This window comes from Tympanuchus pallidicinctus, unplaced genomic scaffold, assembly GCF_026119805.1.
Source record: "Tympanuchus pallidicinctus isolate F22 unplaced genomic scaffold, pur_lepc_1.0 scaffold3, whole genome shotgun sequence".
In the NCBI taxonomy this organism is placed as follows: domain Eukaryota; kingdom Metazoa; phylum Chordata; class Aves; order Galliformes; family Phasianidae; genus Tympanuchus; species Tympanuchus pallidicinctus.
The window spans coordinates 81253544-81268750 of NW_026294747.1; the positions used below are offsets into that span (position 1 = coordinate 81253544).

At 42.5% G+C, this 15207-nt stretch overlaps 2 protein-coding genes and 1 long non-coding RNA gene across 7 annotated transcripts in view; 2 read left to right on the plus strand and 1 right to left on the minus strand.

Annotated features, from left to right (window-relative positions):
• ANKIB1 (ankyrin repeat and IBR domain containing 1) overlaps positions 1-5976 on the plus strand; it is an 87739-nt gene extending 81763 nt beyond the window's left edge. For 2 of the 5 annotated variants that reach the window (XM_052695698.1, XM_052695699.1), the window contains exons 18-20: positions 316-427; positions 2283-2416; positions 2750-5976. In XM_052695698.1, the coding sequence (XP_052551658.1) occupies positions 316-427; positions 2283-2416; positions 2750-3502 (999 nt within the window). In that variant the 3' untranslated portion in view covers positions 3503-5976. The remainder of the gene's footprint in view (positions 1-315; positions 428-2282; positions 2417-2749) is intronic. The other 3 variants (XR_008209526.1, XM_052695700.1, XM_052695701.1) reach the window with 3 other exon arrangements.
• LOC128086774 (uncharacterized) lies at positions 4823-7603 on the minus strand. The gene is made up of 2 exons (XR_008209531.1): positions 7378-7603; positions 4823-6611 (listed from the first exon to the last, which is right to left on the minus strand). It is a non-coding gene; the product is annotated as an uncharacterized LOC128086774 (long non-coding RNA).
• A 3280-nt stretch (positions 7604-10883) lies between these two features.
• Positions 10884-14877, plus strand: GATAD1 (GATA zinc finger domain containing 1). Its single transcript, XM_052692371.1, has 5 exons — positions 10884-11163; positions 11249-11374; positions 11624-11683; positions 12723-12906; positions 13593-14877. Exons 1-5 carry the CDS (start codon positions 10963-10965, stop codon positions 13781-13783), a joined length of 762 nt encoding a protein of 253 aa, XP_052548331.1. The 5' UTR covers positions 10884-10962; the 3' UTR covers positions 13784-14877.
• Positions 14878-15207: the final 330 nt, after the last annotated feature.

Consider the following 15207-nt stretch of genomic DNA (forward strand, 5'->3'; position numbering starts at 1 on the left):
AGCGTACCTGGAATTCTTTAAAAAGGAAGATTGCAAGTATTAAAACGTTGGTAATGCCTCAAGTATTTTTATTTGCTAATCTGTTATTTTATAATTTAGGATTACCTGGTGATTGCTTTTTGGATTTGTTTCTTTTTGTTGAAGTATGATGCATGATACAACCTGCAATTTACTTTTCTAAAAACAGGTGATTTTATAATGAAACTATAAAATCACACATTTTTTTTTATAAAAAATAAAAAAAATGTGTTGCTTGTTGCGTCAGAAAATATTACTGCATGCTGCCCTGTGTTTTGTAACCTTTGGTTTATGCAGGAATATGCTGAATTTCAGTATCGGAGGAGGCACAGGCAGCGTCGACGTGGAGACATGCACAGTCTGCTGAGTAATACTCCAGATCCTGATGACCCCAGTGAGAGTACATTAGGTACGCTCCTGCCTGGGGCTGTTTATTCTCTCTTGCTGCTTCAGAAGTTGCTAGTAGCAACCACAGTGTTCGTTCTTTGGATGCACTTCAAATGAGTTTCAAATATATTATTATATTTTACAGAATGCAGTGTTAAACCTTATTCTTGCACTTTTGTATGTGATTTTAGAAGAGCTGCTGACTTGTGAGCCACTGATTGTGGCTGTTACACTTTTTAAAGAGTTATGCATTGATATTCCCAGTAACAAGTCCATAGCTATTTAGAGCAGGTTTGCTTTCCTGAAGAAATTTTAAAAAATGCATATTTCATATGCTAGTCTTATCTACATACCAGCTTTTTTAATGCAAATTAAAAAAACCAGTTGTGCCTAGAGTCTAGACAAGATTCCCTCTGCTACGGGACTGCTGGATGATAGCCATAAGACTGTATTACAGAACCCTGCTCAGAAACTCCTGCATTGGCCAAGTACTGGAGACAAGTTGGCATGAGCTATGACTGCCAGCACGCTGCTCTCCCAGGCTGAGCTATGCTAGCAGTGAAGTAAGGTCACTGTCACTTGGCTCTCTGTGCTGTCTGTGTCCTGCCAGGAGCCTTTGCAAAGGTACAAAAATAGCTCCAATCCAAATAGTCTTCTGATTCTCATTCTTCAGAGCTTCCAGGTGTGTGCTTCACTTCTAAGCCAGGCTGCAAAATTCTCATCTCTATGTCCTTATGAATTTAAGCCCTATAGCTTGTGTTTTATTAACAAAGAGAAAAAATAACAAATACATTCTTTATTTTAGAAACTAGAAAAAGTATGGTGAACTTTGGTCTTTCGCTATTGCAAGTAAAATGCAAAAGCATCTTACTAGTTTGAGAACTAGAATTTGACTGAACACTTGGATATTTAGTGACAGTGTGCACTGTGTTTCCCTTTGTGTTTTGAAGTGGAAAATTCCATTTTTCAAATTGAGAGTAGTTATTTTCATTACAGAAATTTTTTTTTGAAACAGTATTTTATTCCTATTTTTTGTTGGTCGCTTTAAGAGGACAGAGATGTTAGTTTGTTAGATTGCTGACATATACACTAACAGCTCTGCTCTTAACTGTGCTGCAGCGTTGCAGTATAAATTGATGTAGTGTTAGCATTACAGATGAGTTGTTGTCTCTGCAAGAACAGAAATGGGACAACACCAGTTTTAAGCTCCCTGCAGATGAATTCCATGCTGTGTCCTTTGCTTAAAATAAATTGTAAGCTCTAAATCACGCTAAATTTCCATAGTGTCTTTCAGGCCAGTGTCTAACTAATAGCATAAAGGCTCTGAAAATAGGGTATTAGTGAAGACATGCAGAGTGTCAAACAAAGAGGCAAAAGGATAAAACCAAACCCATATACTTGAGATTGAGTGCATGCTGGCAAAAATTTCCAAAAGGAACTGTAGAGACAGATCATGATGGATGGCAGATTGAGAGAATATAGAATACAGGTTGGACAGAGAGGCAATGTGCAGTATTTTTCAGGACTTTCCATAATTCATGTACATGCTTTGGAAGCATTTTGCTCCCCCTGCCAGTGAGCTTATGCTGCTGACAACATAGCACATTCTTTCAGAGGGTGAAAGAATGCTACTGAGAGTAGAAAGGCACAAATGAAACAGACAGCATTGTTTTGTCTCCATAGAAGAGTTGGTGTAAAATGAGTGGTTTTGGATAATTCACTTAAGAGTGAATAAAAGACTGGAATTACACAGCTAGAACCCAAAAGGAAGGCAAGAGATTGTGTCAGTAAATAATGGTATTTATTTATATTCTTATTTATATAAGAAAGCATTCTTGCTTGTTCTTCAAATGTATTTGTTTGAATTGCCCGTACAGACACTCAGGAAGGTGGCAGTAGCAGAAGACATGGCACTTCCATGGTGAGTTCAGCTTCTATGGGTATTCTGCACAGCTCTTCACTTCATGACTATACCCCTGTCAGTCGCTCTGAAAACCAGGATTCTCTGCAGGTATCTCCCCTAATCTCTTCTCCATTCCCTCTGTTTTGCTTGCCACCTTCTGCTCTGCTTTTCTGTGTCGTTTTGTCTCTGCAAATTTTCTTAATTCTTCGATGAGAAAGGGGGAATCTAGGACAACTTGTACATTCTCACCGGTAAGAATTGTTGAATGATTGTTATTGTAACAATAATTTGCTTTTAATTTGTTGGCAACTGTGTCAGTAAAAATGATTCTGATAAATCACGTGTCAGTTAGTCATAGATTTGAGACCAAATGGCTTTCAGTCCAAAATGTGTTACAAGATGAAAGTTCTATTCTAAAAGCAACCCTATATACTTCCACAGGCCCTGAGTTCTTTGGATGAAGACGACCCGAACATCCTGCTAGCTATTCAGTTGTCACTACAAGAATCTGGCTTAGCCATAGACGAAGAAACTAGAGACTTTCTGAATAACGAGGCATCTTTAGGAGCAATAGGTACGTCTCTACCTACAAGATTGGACTCTGCTCCCATAAGTATAGATAACCCAAGAGCCGCCTTGAGCAGCTCTGAGCTGTTAGAACTCGGTGACAGCCTGATGAGACTAGGGGCAGGCAGCGATCCGTTCTCGGTCGATCGACTTCATTCACACGCCTGCAGCGATACAAGAGGTGGATTATACTCAACATCTAGTGATGCTGATTCCAGTAGTCAAGATCCCAATACCAATGAAAATCTTCTTGGAAATATTATGGCCTGGTTTCATGACATGAATCCACAGAGTATTGCTCTGATCCCTTCAACAAGTACAGAAACAGATGAGGATTCGCAGCAACCCAGTACTGAAGATGGGTCAGCAGGGCGGGTAAATGTTAGAGACACAGGGTTGGAGCTTCAGGAAGAGCATGCGCTATTTGAGGATGCACTCAAAAACGAAGGCAGAGGAACGCAAACAGAGGAAGGCACTTCTGAAGAAAACATTATTCCAGGTGAAACAGTTTCGCAAGGTGGTGATAATACCAGGGAAGTAACAAGCACCCTGGATGCTTCAGGAGATGCTTCAAATCAGACTCCTCAAACCTCAAGTGAATGGATTGAACGTGTGCATCTGGTATGAACAAAAACTAAATCCGAAGTAAGCAAATGGCAGTGACAGATGGTACAGTATGTGGAGTAAGCATTATGGAGGCTTTGATCCACATAACTACAGCTCAGTTGTAACCACTGACGTAACAACGGATATTTAGAGGCTCTCTTGAATTGTAGTTCTTTGTAATAATGTGAAACTTTCAAGGAATATCCTTTCCATTTAATTTGGTAGTACTTGCCTCTTTGCTCTCAAGAAAATTGAATAAGTAGGTTGTATTCCACATTCCTAATACAAGGCAGCATCTGTTTAGCCTTAGGTTGATGATCCTTAACTTTAAAGTTTGGATTAAAGGCTTACACTGATTATTTTGGTTGTTTTTTCTAATAAATAGTTTATTCCTTTTTTTCTTTTTTCTTTTTTTTTTTTTTTTCTTTTTTTTTTTTTTTTTGGAACTCATTCTTTCACCAAAACAACATTTAGCAATTTATTTGGGGTTTTTGTTTTGTTTTCCATAACCTTTCCTTACTCATTTGTCATTTTTGTTAGCAGAGTGATCTGAGGTATTTAATGCTTCTCTTTATTACTGCTCCAGGAACAAGTTTTAGGGGATATTCCTTCACATTAAAATCAAAGATTTTTTCATGTCTATTTACAGTCCAAACGTGCCAAACTGTGAATAGTTAGCTGGCAGTAGCCTGATCAAACAGGGCGGTGTTACTCTATCAAACTAATCCCACAATTCTTAGCAGTGAAAGAAACCACTGGGTAGCATTGCTTCTCTAAATTTAACTGGCATGTGTTGCCATGGTGACTGCATTTAATCAAATGTAGCCTGTATCTTAAGTTAATAAAACCTAATGCTGCTGTTAAACAGTTATTTTAAACATTAAAATACAGTCAATTAGCAACAGCTATGCTGTATTTTAAGAGACACTTTAATGGAAGTGCAATCATAGTTCTTTGTTTTCATAATTCTACAAAGCATTCTATGCACTGATAGTGCAATTACTTTTAATGATAACATTTTATAAAAATATAGGAATACAGGATTTTCATACATTAGCCAGTCCCACAGTTAAAGTTCAGATAACAGATTCTGCTCAACATGTTACGGTGCCTTTGCCAAACCCAACTGGATAGTTGCCACAGTTAAACAAGTAATTCAATTTCAGTGTCTGTTCTGGAGTAACTATGCTATTAATTGCAAAGACCTCCATACAACCACCCATGGCCTTGCCTTTACAGTAAATAACTAAGTGTTGAATCAGTGTTTTCGCATAAACAAAACACTGCTAGGTATTTGTTCAATTGCACAATATTCATTTGCTGTGTGATTACTGTTTAGTGTTTAAAAAAAAACACACACACAAAAAAAACCCCTTCCTAGTCGTTGTACCGTGAAAATAAAAAAAATACTGGTTTTAGATTTGCTTAAAAGCATCAATCTACAGTTAGTGAGATACAATGGTACAGTATGTAATTACAACTAGAGTAAGTTGTTGAAATGGCTGTTTTAATTACATATAATCAAACCTTTTCATAACACAAGCAAATTACATACACTCCATTTTAAGTTTTGCTTAACTGTTACCAGAAATTTCTTGATATGATATAAAAGTTTATTACTACTGAGTGTGTATAGGCAAGTGTCATGATAGCAAAGTTTATGTATTGATTACTGTGAGTTCAAGTGAGTGTTTTGAATTCATGCAAATCCTGCTTTTGAACCTTGGAGTCACAAGGTTCGTATTAGTAAAAACTGAAGTAAGAATATTTTAGCCTTACCCCTTAAGAACCTAGATCATTTTGCAAGCATCTTTAGCGATAATGGAATAGAGTAGTCTCAACTCGTTTACCAGCTTTCCCTCTAGCTGCCCCTTTCCTGACATAATCATGAACTTTTGGACATCTTTGCAAAATGCCTATTTAAAATTGTTGTACGGTATAAAATCCTTCAACTAAAGCGGTTCTTTGTGAACTGTCAACATGAATTGGCCTGAAAGTTGTTTAGCTCACATAGCTTCCTTGAATGTCTGGATAGGAAGATTCTCACAAAGATCGTGTGTATTGCATTGAGATGTCTTGCAAAGCTACAGTAAGATACGTTAAGAGTGCTCTCTGTGAAGATAGTGAAGTTTGTGGGTTCTGGTTTTTTGTAATTTGGTTAGGTTGTGCAGTATATTCATTGTTTCCGTGTTACTCTTACGAGCATGAAATTAGCCTATTAAATTTGTATTTTCTTGGTACTTATTTTAACACCATAGTCATTGACTTTACAATTCAAAAATAAAGTTTGGCAAGACTATTTTGTAAACCTGTTAATTTTATAATGTAAAAAATTACTCTAACCTTGAATTGTTATTTGCACTTTCATAGTCTATACTTGATACATTCCCACTTTATATACAAGTAGGATACTACAACCATGTAGATGTTTGGCCAAATGAATGCTGTTAATAATATGTAAAATTCTTTGATTAAACATTTATTACTTAAACTAATTCTGTTCTGTCTTATCTCATCTTAGACTTACTGTAGCAGATTCTGAAGACTGATGATAGAAGTTTTTAGGATATGTTTGGTCCCAAGCCTGAATAGCAGGGGACCATAACAGTAAGATGAAGGTTTTGATTTGAAAGTATAAGGTACCAATTACATTCATTAAGCTTTGAAAACCTAAAGCAGACAGTTTCACTTTGCTTGCCACAGCCATTTTGTGCACCTATGTTTTTGTAAGCTGTAATGCCCTGTCAGTAAAAATAGTGGTGCTGAACAATGTGGAGGGGTGGTACTGATCCTTGAGGAACATACCATGAATTAGTGGAACTGACAGCTTATGATGCTGAAGCCTGAATGCTGCACAGAACACAAAATGTTAAAACTGGTCAGTTTGATCAAGGAAAACTTGGTGGTCTGAATAGTGCTCCTGAATTGTGTCATATCCATTTCTGTTGTTAGCAGGAAATTCCAAACTGTCCAAACAAACACTAAACTATTCTGTTCATTGTTACAATGATTTGCTTCTTGAAACAATCGTGCCATGATACAGGAGAGCTTCTAAAATCCAGTGCACAAAGTTGGATTAGTCATTGCAAGGCACTTCTCATCACCTGCTGCTGTGGTGTTGCTCAATATGCTGCAATTAGCAAAAGAAAATGAGTTTTACTAAGACAGTGAGTGTTTTTTTTTCCTAATAGCAGCTATAACGTACTAGTATTCAAACTTAAGACATAGTTTCAGAGGTGTTAAAAATCACAAATGCTTCAAAACCAGACACCCCTACAGCCCAGCTTCAGAGCTCTCTTTATCAAGGCTGACTTCACAATTGCATTTTCCTCCTCTTCTCTCCCAGCACACGTCATCCCACTGTAGTACTCACAGGGGCTGATAAGGATGGAATCCAAACACAGATACAGCTAGTTTCTTCACCGAAAATTATCTACGCAATCTACTTGATATTGCAGAATGTAGTGATTACTGTCCTTATTACTCTTCTGCATATCAGACAGATCTGGACACTTGAAAACCATAGGGAAGCCAGTGGTAATGCAAAGTCGAGTGTCATTTCTAACCTTTGTTCCTTTTAACTGAAGAATAAAGCACAAGATGTGCACAAAAAGGAGGAGGTAGATCCCCTGTTAGCACTGCATGAGATGTTTCTGCCAGTCTTTGTACAAGGAATGAAAACTTAACTTTCTGCAGTGGTTTGTGTGCATTCCAATTCAAAACTATGCAATAATAGAATTTGTATTGTTCTCCAAATATATAACAACATGAAACACTTCAAGCCATTCATAAAAGATTTACTGAAAATAGAACAATGAAGTAAAAAAAATATTTCCAGTAAACTGCAAAGCCTTTTTCCTCCCAAGTTTTCATAGATACACAGGGTTGCGGCTCACCAAGGCCGTTGTTGACAGGACGGTGTCATTTTAAAATTAAGCAGGTCTTCATCTTTACAAAACTCCTTTCTGCAGTGATGTACAAAATTCAGAAGAATTTTGCACGTTTTCTTTTCTTTTTAAATCATTTGCATGGACATACAGATACATGGAATGTTTATCTGCAGGGAGATGAGACAAACAGTCACAAAATGATACCGTGAGCCCACCACCTTCCAGGGCAGCAGAGAGGCTGCAACTGCACAGCTTCTCAGAAACAGGTTGCTGTGCATAGTTCCATGCTGTGCATAAAAAACTAGAGCCTTGGGAGGACTTCAGCACAGCTTTAACCTTTCAAGCACTGCTACATCCCAAATCCTCGGTAAGTTTGGCCAGAACACCCATGTGAATTTGTGGGACCCAGCAATAATTCAGCAAGTGGCTCTACCTAAAACCTAGCAGGCTGCGTTCCTCCAGCACACTTCCTGACAGAGCTAACACAGAAAGCAGCATGCTTTGGTGTGACAGCACAGTTTGCACGCACTTGACTCTTACAGCCTGGTAATCATCAAGAAGTCAAAAACTCACATGGGACCACGAGTTCTCAACTGGAAAGTTTTTGAGTAAGGGTTTGAAACCCAGATTTTCCATGTCCCCCAGACATTTCTTTGGTCACAGGGCTATCTTGGATTGTAATGCTGAGTTTCCATTCTGTGTCATACAGATGCACGGAGGCTTAAGCTGGAGATAGCACAAAACTATGTGAAGCAGTTTTGGACATTCACATGGGCAGACTGGGTCACAGAGCATTGAAGGACTCAGCATTTGCAGCCTTTGATTGGCCCTGGAATTGGTTTTTCTTAGTGTTTGTGCTCTGAAAGCCTTTCCTAGGGAAACTACTAGAGCAGGCTTCAAGAATACAGCCCTGGGCAGTGTAGCAAACAACAAAAAAGTGCAGATGAGGATGCAAAGAAATGGGGGCAGTGGAGTGGGTGCCTATCCCAGAGAAAAAGTTCATCAAAAAACACATGCAGCGATAACCACAAGTAACCTGTTCAGTGCAACTGATGGAACAGCACAGACAGGTATCTTATTTTTGAAATCTGTAAGTGTAATAAACAAGTAATGGTAAATAACTGGATCTGCTTTACATTTAGTATGAGATCTTATCCCACTGCCCCATCTCCTTTATATTTTTCCACTAACAAATTAAAGAGGAAGTCTTTATAATTAAGATAATTTACATGCACAATAGAAATGTGCCTTTAGGAATCGGTGTTGACTTGCAGCTGTTGTACTGGCTTATAATGAAGGCATGGAAGTATTCCTTAACACCAAAATTGCATAAAGACAATGAACTTCCCTACCAGTAGCACCTACTTCTCACAGTGCAAAGAATAATAAAAGTCCCAACTGAGGCTGCACCCAAGGATCACGTTATTCCACCAGCAGTGTAAAGGCTAAAAACCAAGACCAGAGAATTGCTACTGGAGCCACAATTCAACCTAACCAATTCAAGTTCTGTTCAAAGATCCCAGCTGTTCAGATGAAGCAGAAACAGCGACATGTAAAGACAACCAGTTAAGCGGGAAACCTGTACTACAGGATTCCCATTTCCAAGAAGACTCAGTAGTGAAAAGGTAGCCCTCTGTTCCAAAAATAAGTCCTAAGGGCCTGAAGACAACTGCAGAAATACTTCTGTTAAGAGGTGCATTTTCTCCGTTCTTGTGTCACAGAAGCATTCTCAAGAATTATAGCAGTTTGAGAGTCAGACTTACCATACTCTTCAAGAACGAGGCATGTGTCCAAGTCTTAACTCTGCCACTGCGACATGCCTTGGGCCAGAACTCAGAGACCTCAGAAAGTGGGGCTGGTTCTTGGCTCCACCATGCTTTTGAATGAGGAATGAAGACCTACATGTTGCTAAGATATATGCAGGCTATTCATGTTAGCAATAATTCTCCAATACATTTAAAGAATAGCATCCCTTATAGCTAAGGTAATTAAGAGAAAAAAGGCCCTCATAAGAGAGCTAAGGAGCATACGGACCTTAGCACAGCACCATGCGGAAACACAGACTGCACCAGTCGGGCAGTCATGCCCAATTACATGCATTCACAGCACAAATATTTCCAGACCAGCCCTCCAGGTGCATCCTGCGCAGAGTGATACAATGTTGTAATAAAGGATTCTTCAGATAGGGGCCAGCAGATACAGGAAGCTAAAAGGAAGCAGTGCAATTAAATTATTGCAGAATAATTAAACTATGCAAGCAAGGGATGCATGGAGCATATGTGGATATGCAGCACTTCTAATAATTAATCATCACCATCTGAAAGCTCTCAGGAATAAACGATTCTGCACAGGTGGTCAGGGTGCACTCAGCCAACTCCAGGTGGAGCTCACATTTTGCTCCAGGTTCTTTGCCCTCAGGTGAAGCTCCTTGGCACAGGGATGGGTTCTGAGATCAGTCAAGAGAGCTTTTGCTCTTTTAGCCTCTTTTGCTGAGGCTAAAATAAAGTAAAATAAGGTGAAAGTATGCAATAATGTGATAAAATGAATGTAATCCCCAGCTTCAGCTAAATTTACACCGCGCAAAATCCAGCCACCTACATTAGGCATTTCCAACTTTTGAAGCCACATCCCAACACAACCCACTTCAGCTTCAGAAAGCCTGGTTCTACTAAGGGGAATCTAGAAACAAATAAAGATGCTCAAAGATTAGCATCAACTTTGCCAAATTTGGATCCTAGCAAGGGGAACAGAGGGAGAGGGCTTTTAAGAAGTCCTGAGTCATTCCCCCTGTACCTACTGGGCACTCAGCAATTCTCCCATCACATTTCAGCCATTGCCTTTCCAACCTCCCTCAGCCCAGGCAGGGGGCGGTGGGACAGCCAGGGCAGCCCCAACTCTCCATGCCGGTGGTTCTGAGGGCCTTTCAGAGGCCACGAGCAGAATGGTGATCCCAAGCCCCACCTCAGGGTGTCATTCTATGCAGGCAGATCCCTGTGAGTTGTGCCCATCAACTACAGAGTTGTTCCGATAGCACACAGAGTGAAATCCCCTGTTTTACATGAAAGAGTGATGGGGTTTAAGCAGGATCCTTTCCCTCAACAATAAAAAAAGTGTTGCAGAAAATAGTTCACATCTGCTGAGTATGAGGCAAAATCAATTTAATTTGCATCAAGGCAGGTTTAAACGAAACCTAGCAGCTCCCGCACTCCAGAACCAAGCCTGCCACATAATCATAGAATCACATAATTGCTCAGGCTGGAAAAGACCTTAAAGATCATCAAGTCCTACCTCAACCTAACTATACCACCCTAACTCTAACAGCCACAACTTCAGGCCATCTCCCCTCGCCCTTAAGAACCCGCTGCCCTTCCTCCCGTCCTCCGCCGTGCCGCACCGCCCCCCAGCGGCGGTACGGAGCGGCGGCCCCGCACGCAGCAGAGGGCAGGGCCCGGCCGCGCTCCTCCCGCCGCGCCGCCACGCAGCGACATCCGCCGCCGCTGGGGAGGGGCCGGGACCAAGGTGGGCCCGGCGGTGGCGCCGCGTTCCCCCGTGTCGCTGCCGGGGGCCGCGGGCCCCGCCGCCGGCCGCAGGATGCCGCTGGGGCTGAAGCCCACGTGCAGCGTGTGCCGCAGCACGTCCTCCTCCATGTGGAAGAAGGGCGGGCAGGGCGAGATCCTGTGCAACAACTGCACGGCCCGCTCCGCCCCGCCGGGGCCCGCCGCCTTCGCCACCACCTCGACCGCCGCGCAGCACAGCAACGGCAGCGGCGGGGGCGGCGGCGGCGGGAAGCAGGTGAGCGCCGGGCTGCGCGCGGGGCGGCTCCCCGGCGTTCCCGCCGCGTTTATTTACAGCCCCGTTCCGTTCCCTCCGCCCCCAGAGCAAGCAGGAGATCCACCGGCGGTCCGCGCGGCTGAGGAACACCAAGTACAAGTCCGCGCCCGCCGCCGAGAAGAAGGTTTCCACGAAGGGCAAAGGCAGGAGGCACATCTTCAAGCTGAAGAACGTAAGGCGCTGCCGGGGCTGTCCGCTCGGGCGGGGCGGGCGGGCCCTGCGGGGTGCTGCCCGAGGCTGGCGGCCCTGCCCCGCTGTGCGTTTGTAAAGTACGGACGTCTGCCGCTCGTTTCCCGTGTTTCCACGTTCTCTGCGATTCTCCGTCAGTGTGGCGTCGTCGTAAAAGGGCGAGAAAACCCACCCTGCAGTTCTCTTGCTCTGCTTTAATGCGTTTCCTCTTCCATCTGTGTTGTTTCCCTAGCCCATCAAGGCCCCTGAATCCGTATCCACCATCATTACCGCAGACTCGATCTTCTATAAGGTATGGCACGTGCAGATCTGCCCACCGAAAGGACCTTCCTGGTGCTTTCAGTTTCAAAAGTTACCAGGGAGGCAGCAGGAGGTGTTCACAGAGCTGTGCTTCCCTGCCCAGCAGTGTGCAGGGTTCTGCTCTGCCTCACGGTGCTGCATCTGCTGAGGTCCCACAGGAGCCCATGTAGTCACACTTGTCATGTTGTGTTCATCAGAGAGATGGCAGCCGGCCCGGCTCCCGCCTGGGCTGTGTGTGAGCGGTCCCACACACCCTGGTAGCGAGGTGTTTAGGCAGTGTTTGGACTGTGCTCTTGAAATAGGGTTTGAAATTTGGGTGGCCCTGTCTGGAGCCAGCAGGTGAACTGCGCAATCGCCTTGGGTCCCCTTGCAGTAGTCCAGTCTTGATAGTGCAGACACTGTGCCATGTTGCAGAATGTTGTTATGACACCAAGTGATGTCGCGCTTGCTGTGCAGTGTTATGCACTGACTGAGCACTGTGTAACATCTGGCCTTAGCAGGAGGTGACTCTGTGTTTTGGGCCTGCTTTGCACACTGATAGGTGAACTTTGTGTGCAGAAAGCTGCTTTCCCTGCATGTACAAGGTGATTGCTGCTATTACTTTCTATGGAAGGTGGTATCACTCATTTACTGACAGAACAAAACCATCACTGCTGTGCAGATGGGAGGTGCAGCGGTAGTGGGAAGGGGGGATGCAGAGCAACTGAGAGCTGGTTCTGTGAAGGTGGGTGAGGCTAGGCTGCTTCTGTGGCATTTGGCAGGCAGAGATGCTGACCTGTAGAGCCTCAAAAACAGTTCAGGGACTGAACTCAAAGTTCTAGACATTAGGTGGTTGTACACAGGTCATGCTGGTGACTGCTCAGGTGTGACGGTGCTCTGGTTCATGCCACCTTTCATTGCATGTGGGAAAGCTATGGCTGTATTGAGAATGGGGTAATTTGAGGTAGTGTAAGGTCATAATATTTAGCATGTGAATCAGAGTGAAGCTTTTGAGATCAGATTGATTTGACTTTCATTTGTGTGCCTTCTAGGGTGTGTACTACCAAATTGGAGATGTTGTTTCGGTAGTTGATGAGCAGGATGGTAAAACATACTATGCCCAGATCCGTGGGTTTATTCAGGACCAATACTGTGAAAAGAGTGCTGCGCTAACATGGCTCATTCCTACGCAAGCCAGCCCCAAAGACTGCTTTGACCCCGCATCCTATATCATAGGTAATCTCTAAGCCTTCGTTTCATATGACTGCTTACATGTTCCCAAACTAATGCAGAGTTGTAACTTTTAAGTAAACTTCTTTGGTTTGTTGTAGTCTTTTATGTGATTCCCACATTTTAGACCCTAATCCTGTAAGCATTTAGTTTACTTGAATACTTTTTAAAATTCATATATGTGAGCAGCACTGCTGCAGTGAGTGGGGTTGTTTATTTCTTGTGCTCACAGGCACACACAACTACAGTCTTACAACTTTAAGGATCAAATTACTACTCCACAGATAGAATTAAAGTTATTATGACATAAACTAGATGTGCCAGTCCAAGCTGTTTCTTCTGAAGTGACCAGAATTAGCTGCTTTTAATCTTGGATATATAAAGTACATTGAGAGCACTGGCGTAGAGTGTGTTCTGCAGCTGATTAAGAAGTAGTAATAAATTGAGTAAATCCTTCTGACAGCAGGCACAAATAGGATCTATTAAGAACATGTTCTTCAAATGGGGAAAAAAATCAACCCGACAGAAATAAGGAGGTTTTTCACTGGTGCTTTAGCCTCAAATACTATGCAAGGTATTTTTTTTTGGTGGGGCAGATGTTGACTGTTGTTGTGTATTATATCGTCTTGGACTCTCCACTTTTATGCCTTTTAAAATTTGTATTTGAAAAACATTATTCTTTTTTTCAATAGGACCAGAAGAAGATCTCCCAAGGAAAATGGAATATTTGGAATTTGTTTGTCACGCACCTTCAGAATATTTCAAATCTCGATCATCTCCCTTCCCTACTGTTCCTACAAGGCCAGAGAAGGGATATATATGGACTCATGTAGGACCTACCCCTGCAATCTCCATTAAAGAAACTGTTACCAATAATTTATAATTTTTTAAAGGAACACTTTGGACCAGTTACTTTCAATATATCCTCAGGTCTGCATATCCCATATGTTTAAAAAAAGTTTTAAAAAAAGGTTAAAAAAAAAAAAAAGGATAAAATGTTCTGTTTACTTCATGGATTTATGTATTTATTTTAAAATACATCTCATCTTTAAAACTGAAGTTGTTTCCTTTTCCCCATGTTATATTTTGTAGTCATTGCTGATCATTTTGGGAAAACCCACAGTTCATATCCGCTTCTACTTGGATGAGCAAATCAATTGACTTCTGAACATTGACTTTAGCATTCTTATTTTCCAGTTTCGCAGAAAATGAGTTACAGGGTGTACTTCAAATTGTGCAGCCCCTTAGATGCCTTTTTCATGGAATCACAGAACATCCCAAGTTGGAAGGGACCCACAAGGGTCATCAAATCCAACTCCTGGCTCCACACAGCACCACCCAAAAATCAAATCACGTATCTGGGAGCTCTGTCCAAGCACTCCTTGAACTCCAGCAGCCTGGGGCTGCGCCCACTGCCTGTGCAGCCCGTTCCCTGCCCACCACCCTCTGGTGCAGACCTTTCCCTGACCCCCAGCTGCCCTCCCCTGACGCAGCTCCATGCCGTTCCCTTGGGTCCTGTTGCTGTCACACAGAGCAGAGCTCAGCGCTGCCCCTCCACTCCCTGTGAGGAGCTGCAGCTGCTGTGAGGACCCCTCAGCTCCTCTGCTCTGGGCTGAGCAAACCCGGGGACCTCAGCTGCTCCTCATACATCTTGCCTTCTGGACTCCATGTAGGCCTCTTTGTACCCCTTCTTTGGACACTTAAACAGTTTCCTTATGCTGTGGCACCCAAACTGTGCCCAGTGCTGGAGGAGAGGCCGCACAGCTCAGGGCAGAGCAGCACAACCTCTCCCTTTGCCCAGTGGCAGTGCTGGGCCTGCAGCACCCAGGCTATGGTTGGCCCTCCTGGCTGCTGGGCACACTGCTGGCTCATTTTCAGCTTGCTGTCAACCAAGCTTAATTTGGTTAATTGTGACAGCAATTTTTCTTTATTTCTTAAATAAACTCATAAATATCCAAAATAAATTCATAAACAAACGCTTGTGGATGCAAACTTGATCAGTGATGCAGTAACTAATTTTCTATTGCACTCATTTTTTTCTTCAGGCTTAAGCCTATCAGTCACTTGGCTGTATTCTTAGCTGTCACCTTCTAAGGGAGTGTTTTTCAGCCCCATGGGCCTAAGTAACTTTCTGCTAAATGTTGTTTATGTATGAGGATACCCTTCTTACAAAGCTGAATGCAGATTTCAAGCCTGTTATTTGGGTTTATCACCTTGCTTCCTCCTGTTGGAATATATCCTTATTTCTTGAGTAAGGCAACACTGACATACAGTATGAACTGTACATTGTTATAAATTTGTGTGCAT

Coding starts and splice junctions, on each gene's coding strand:
- GATAD1 (XM_052692371.1), top strand. CDS start 10,963: ATGCCGCTGGGGCTGAAGCCCACGTGCAGCGTGTGCCGCAGCACGTCC. Junction 11,164..11,248: donor GCGGCGGCGGCGGGAAGCAG/GTGAGCGCCGGG, acceptor CTCCGCCCCCAG/AGCAAGCAGGAGATCCACCG. Junction 12,907..13,592: donor CCCCGCATCCTATATCATAG/GTAATCTCTAAG, acceptor TTTTTTCAATAG/GACCAGAAGAAGATCTCCCA.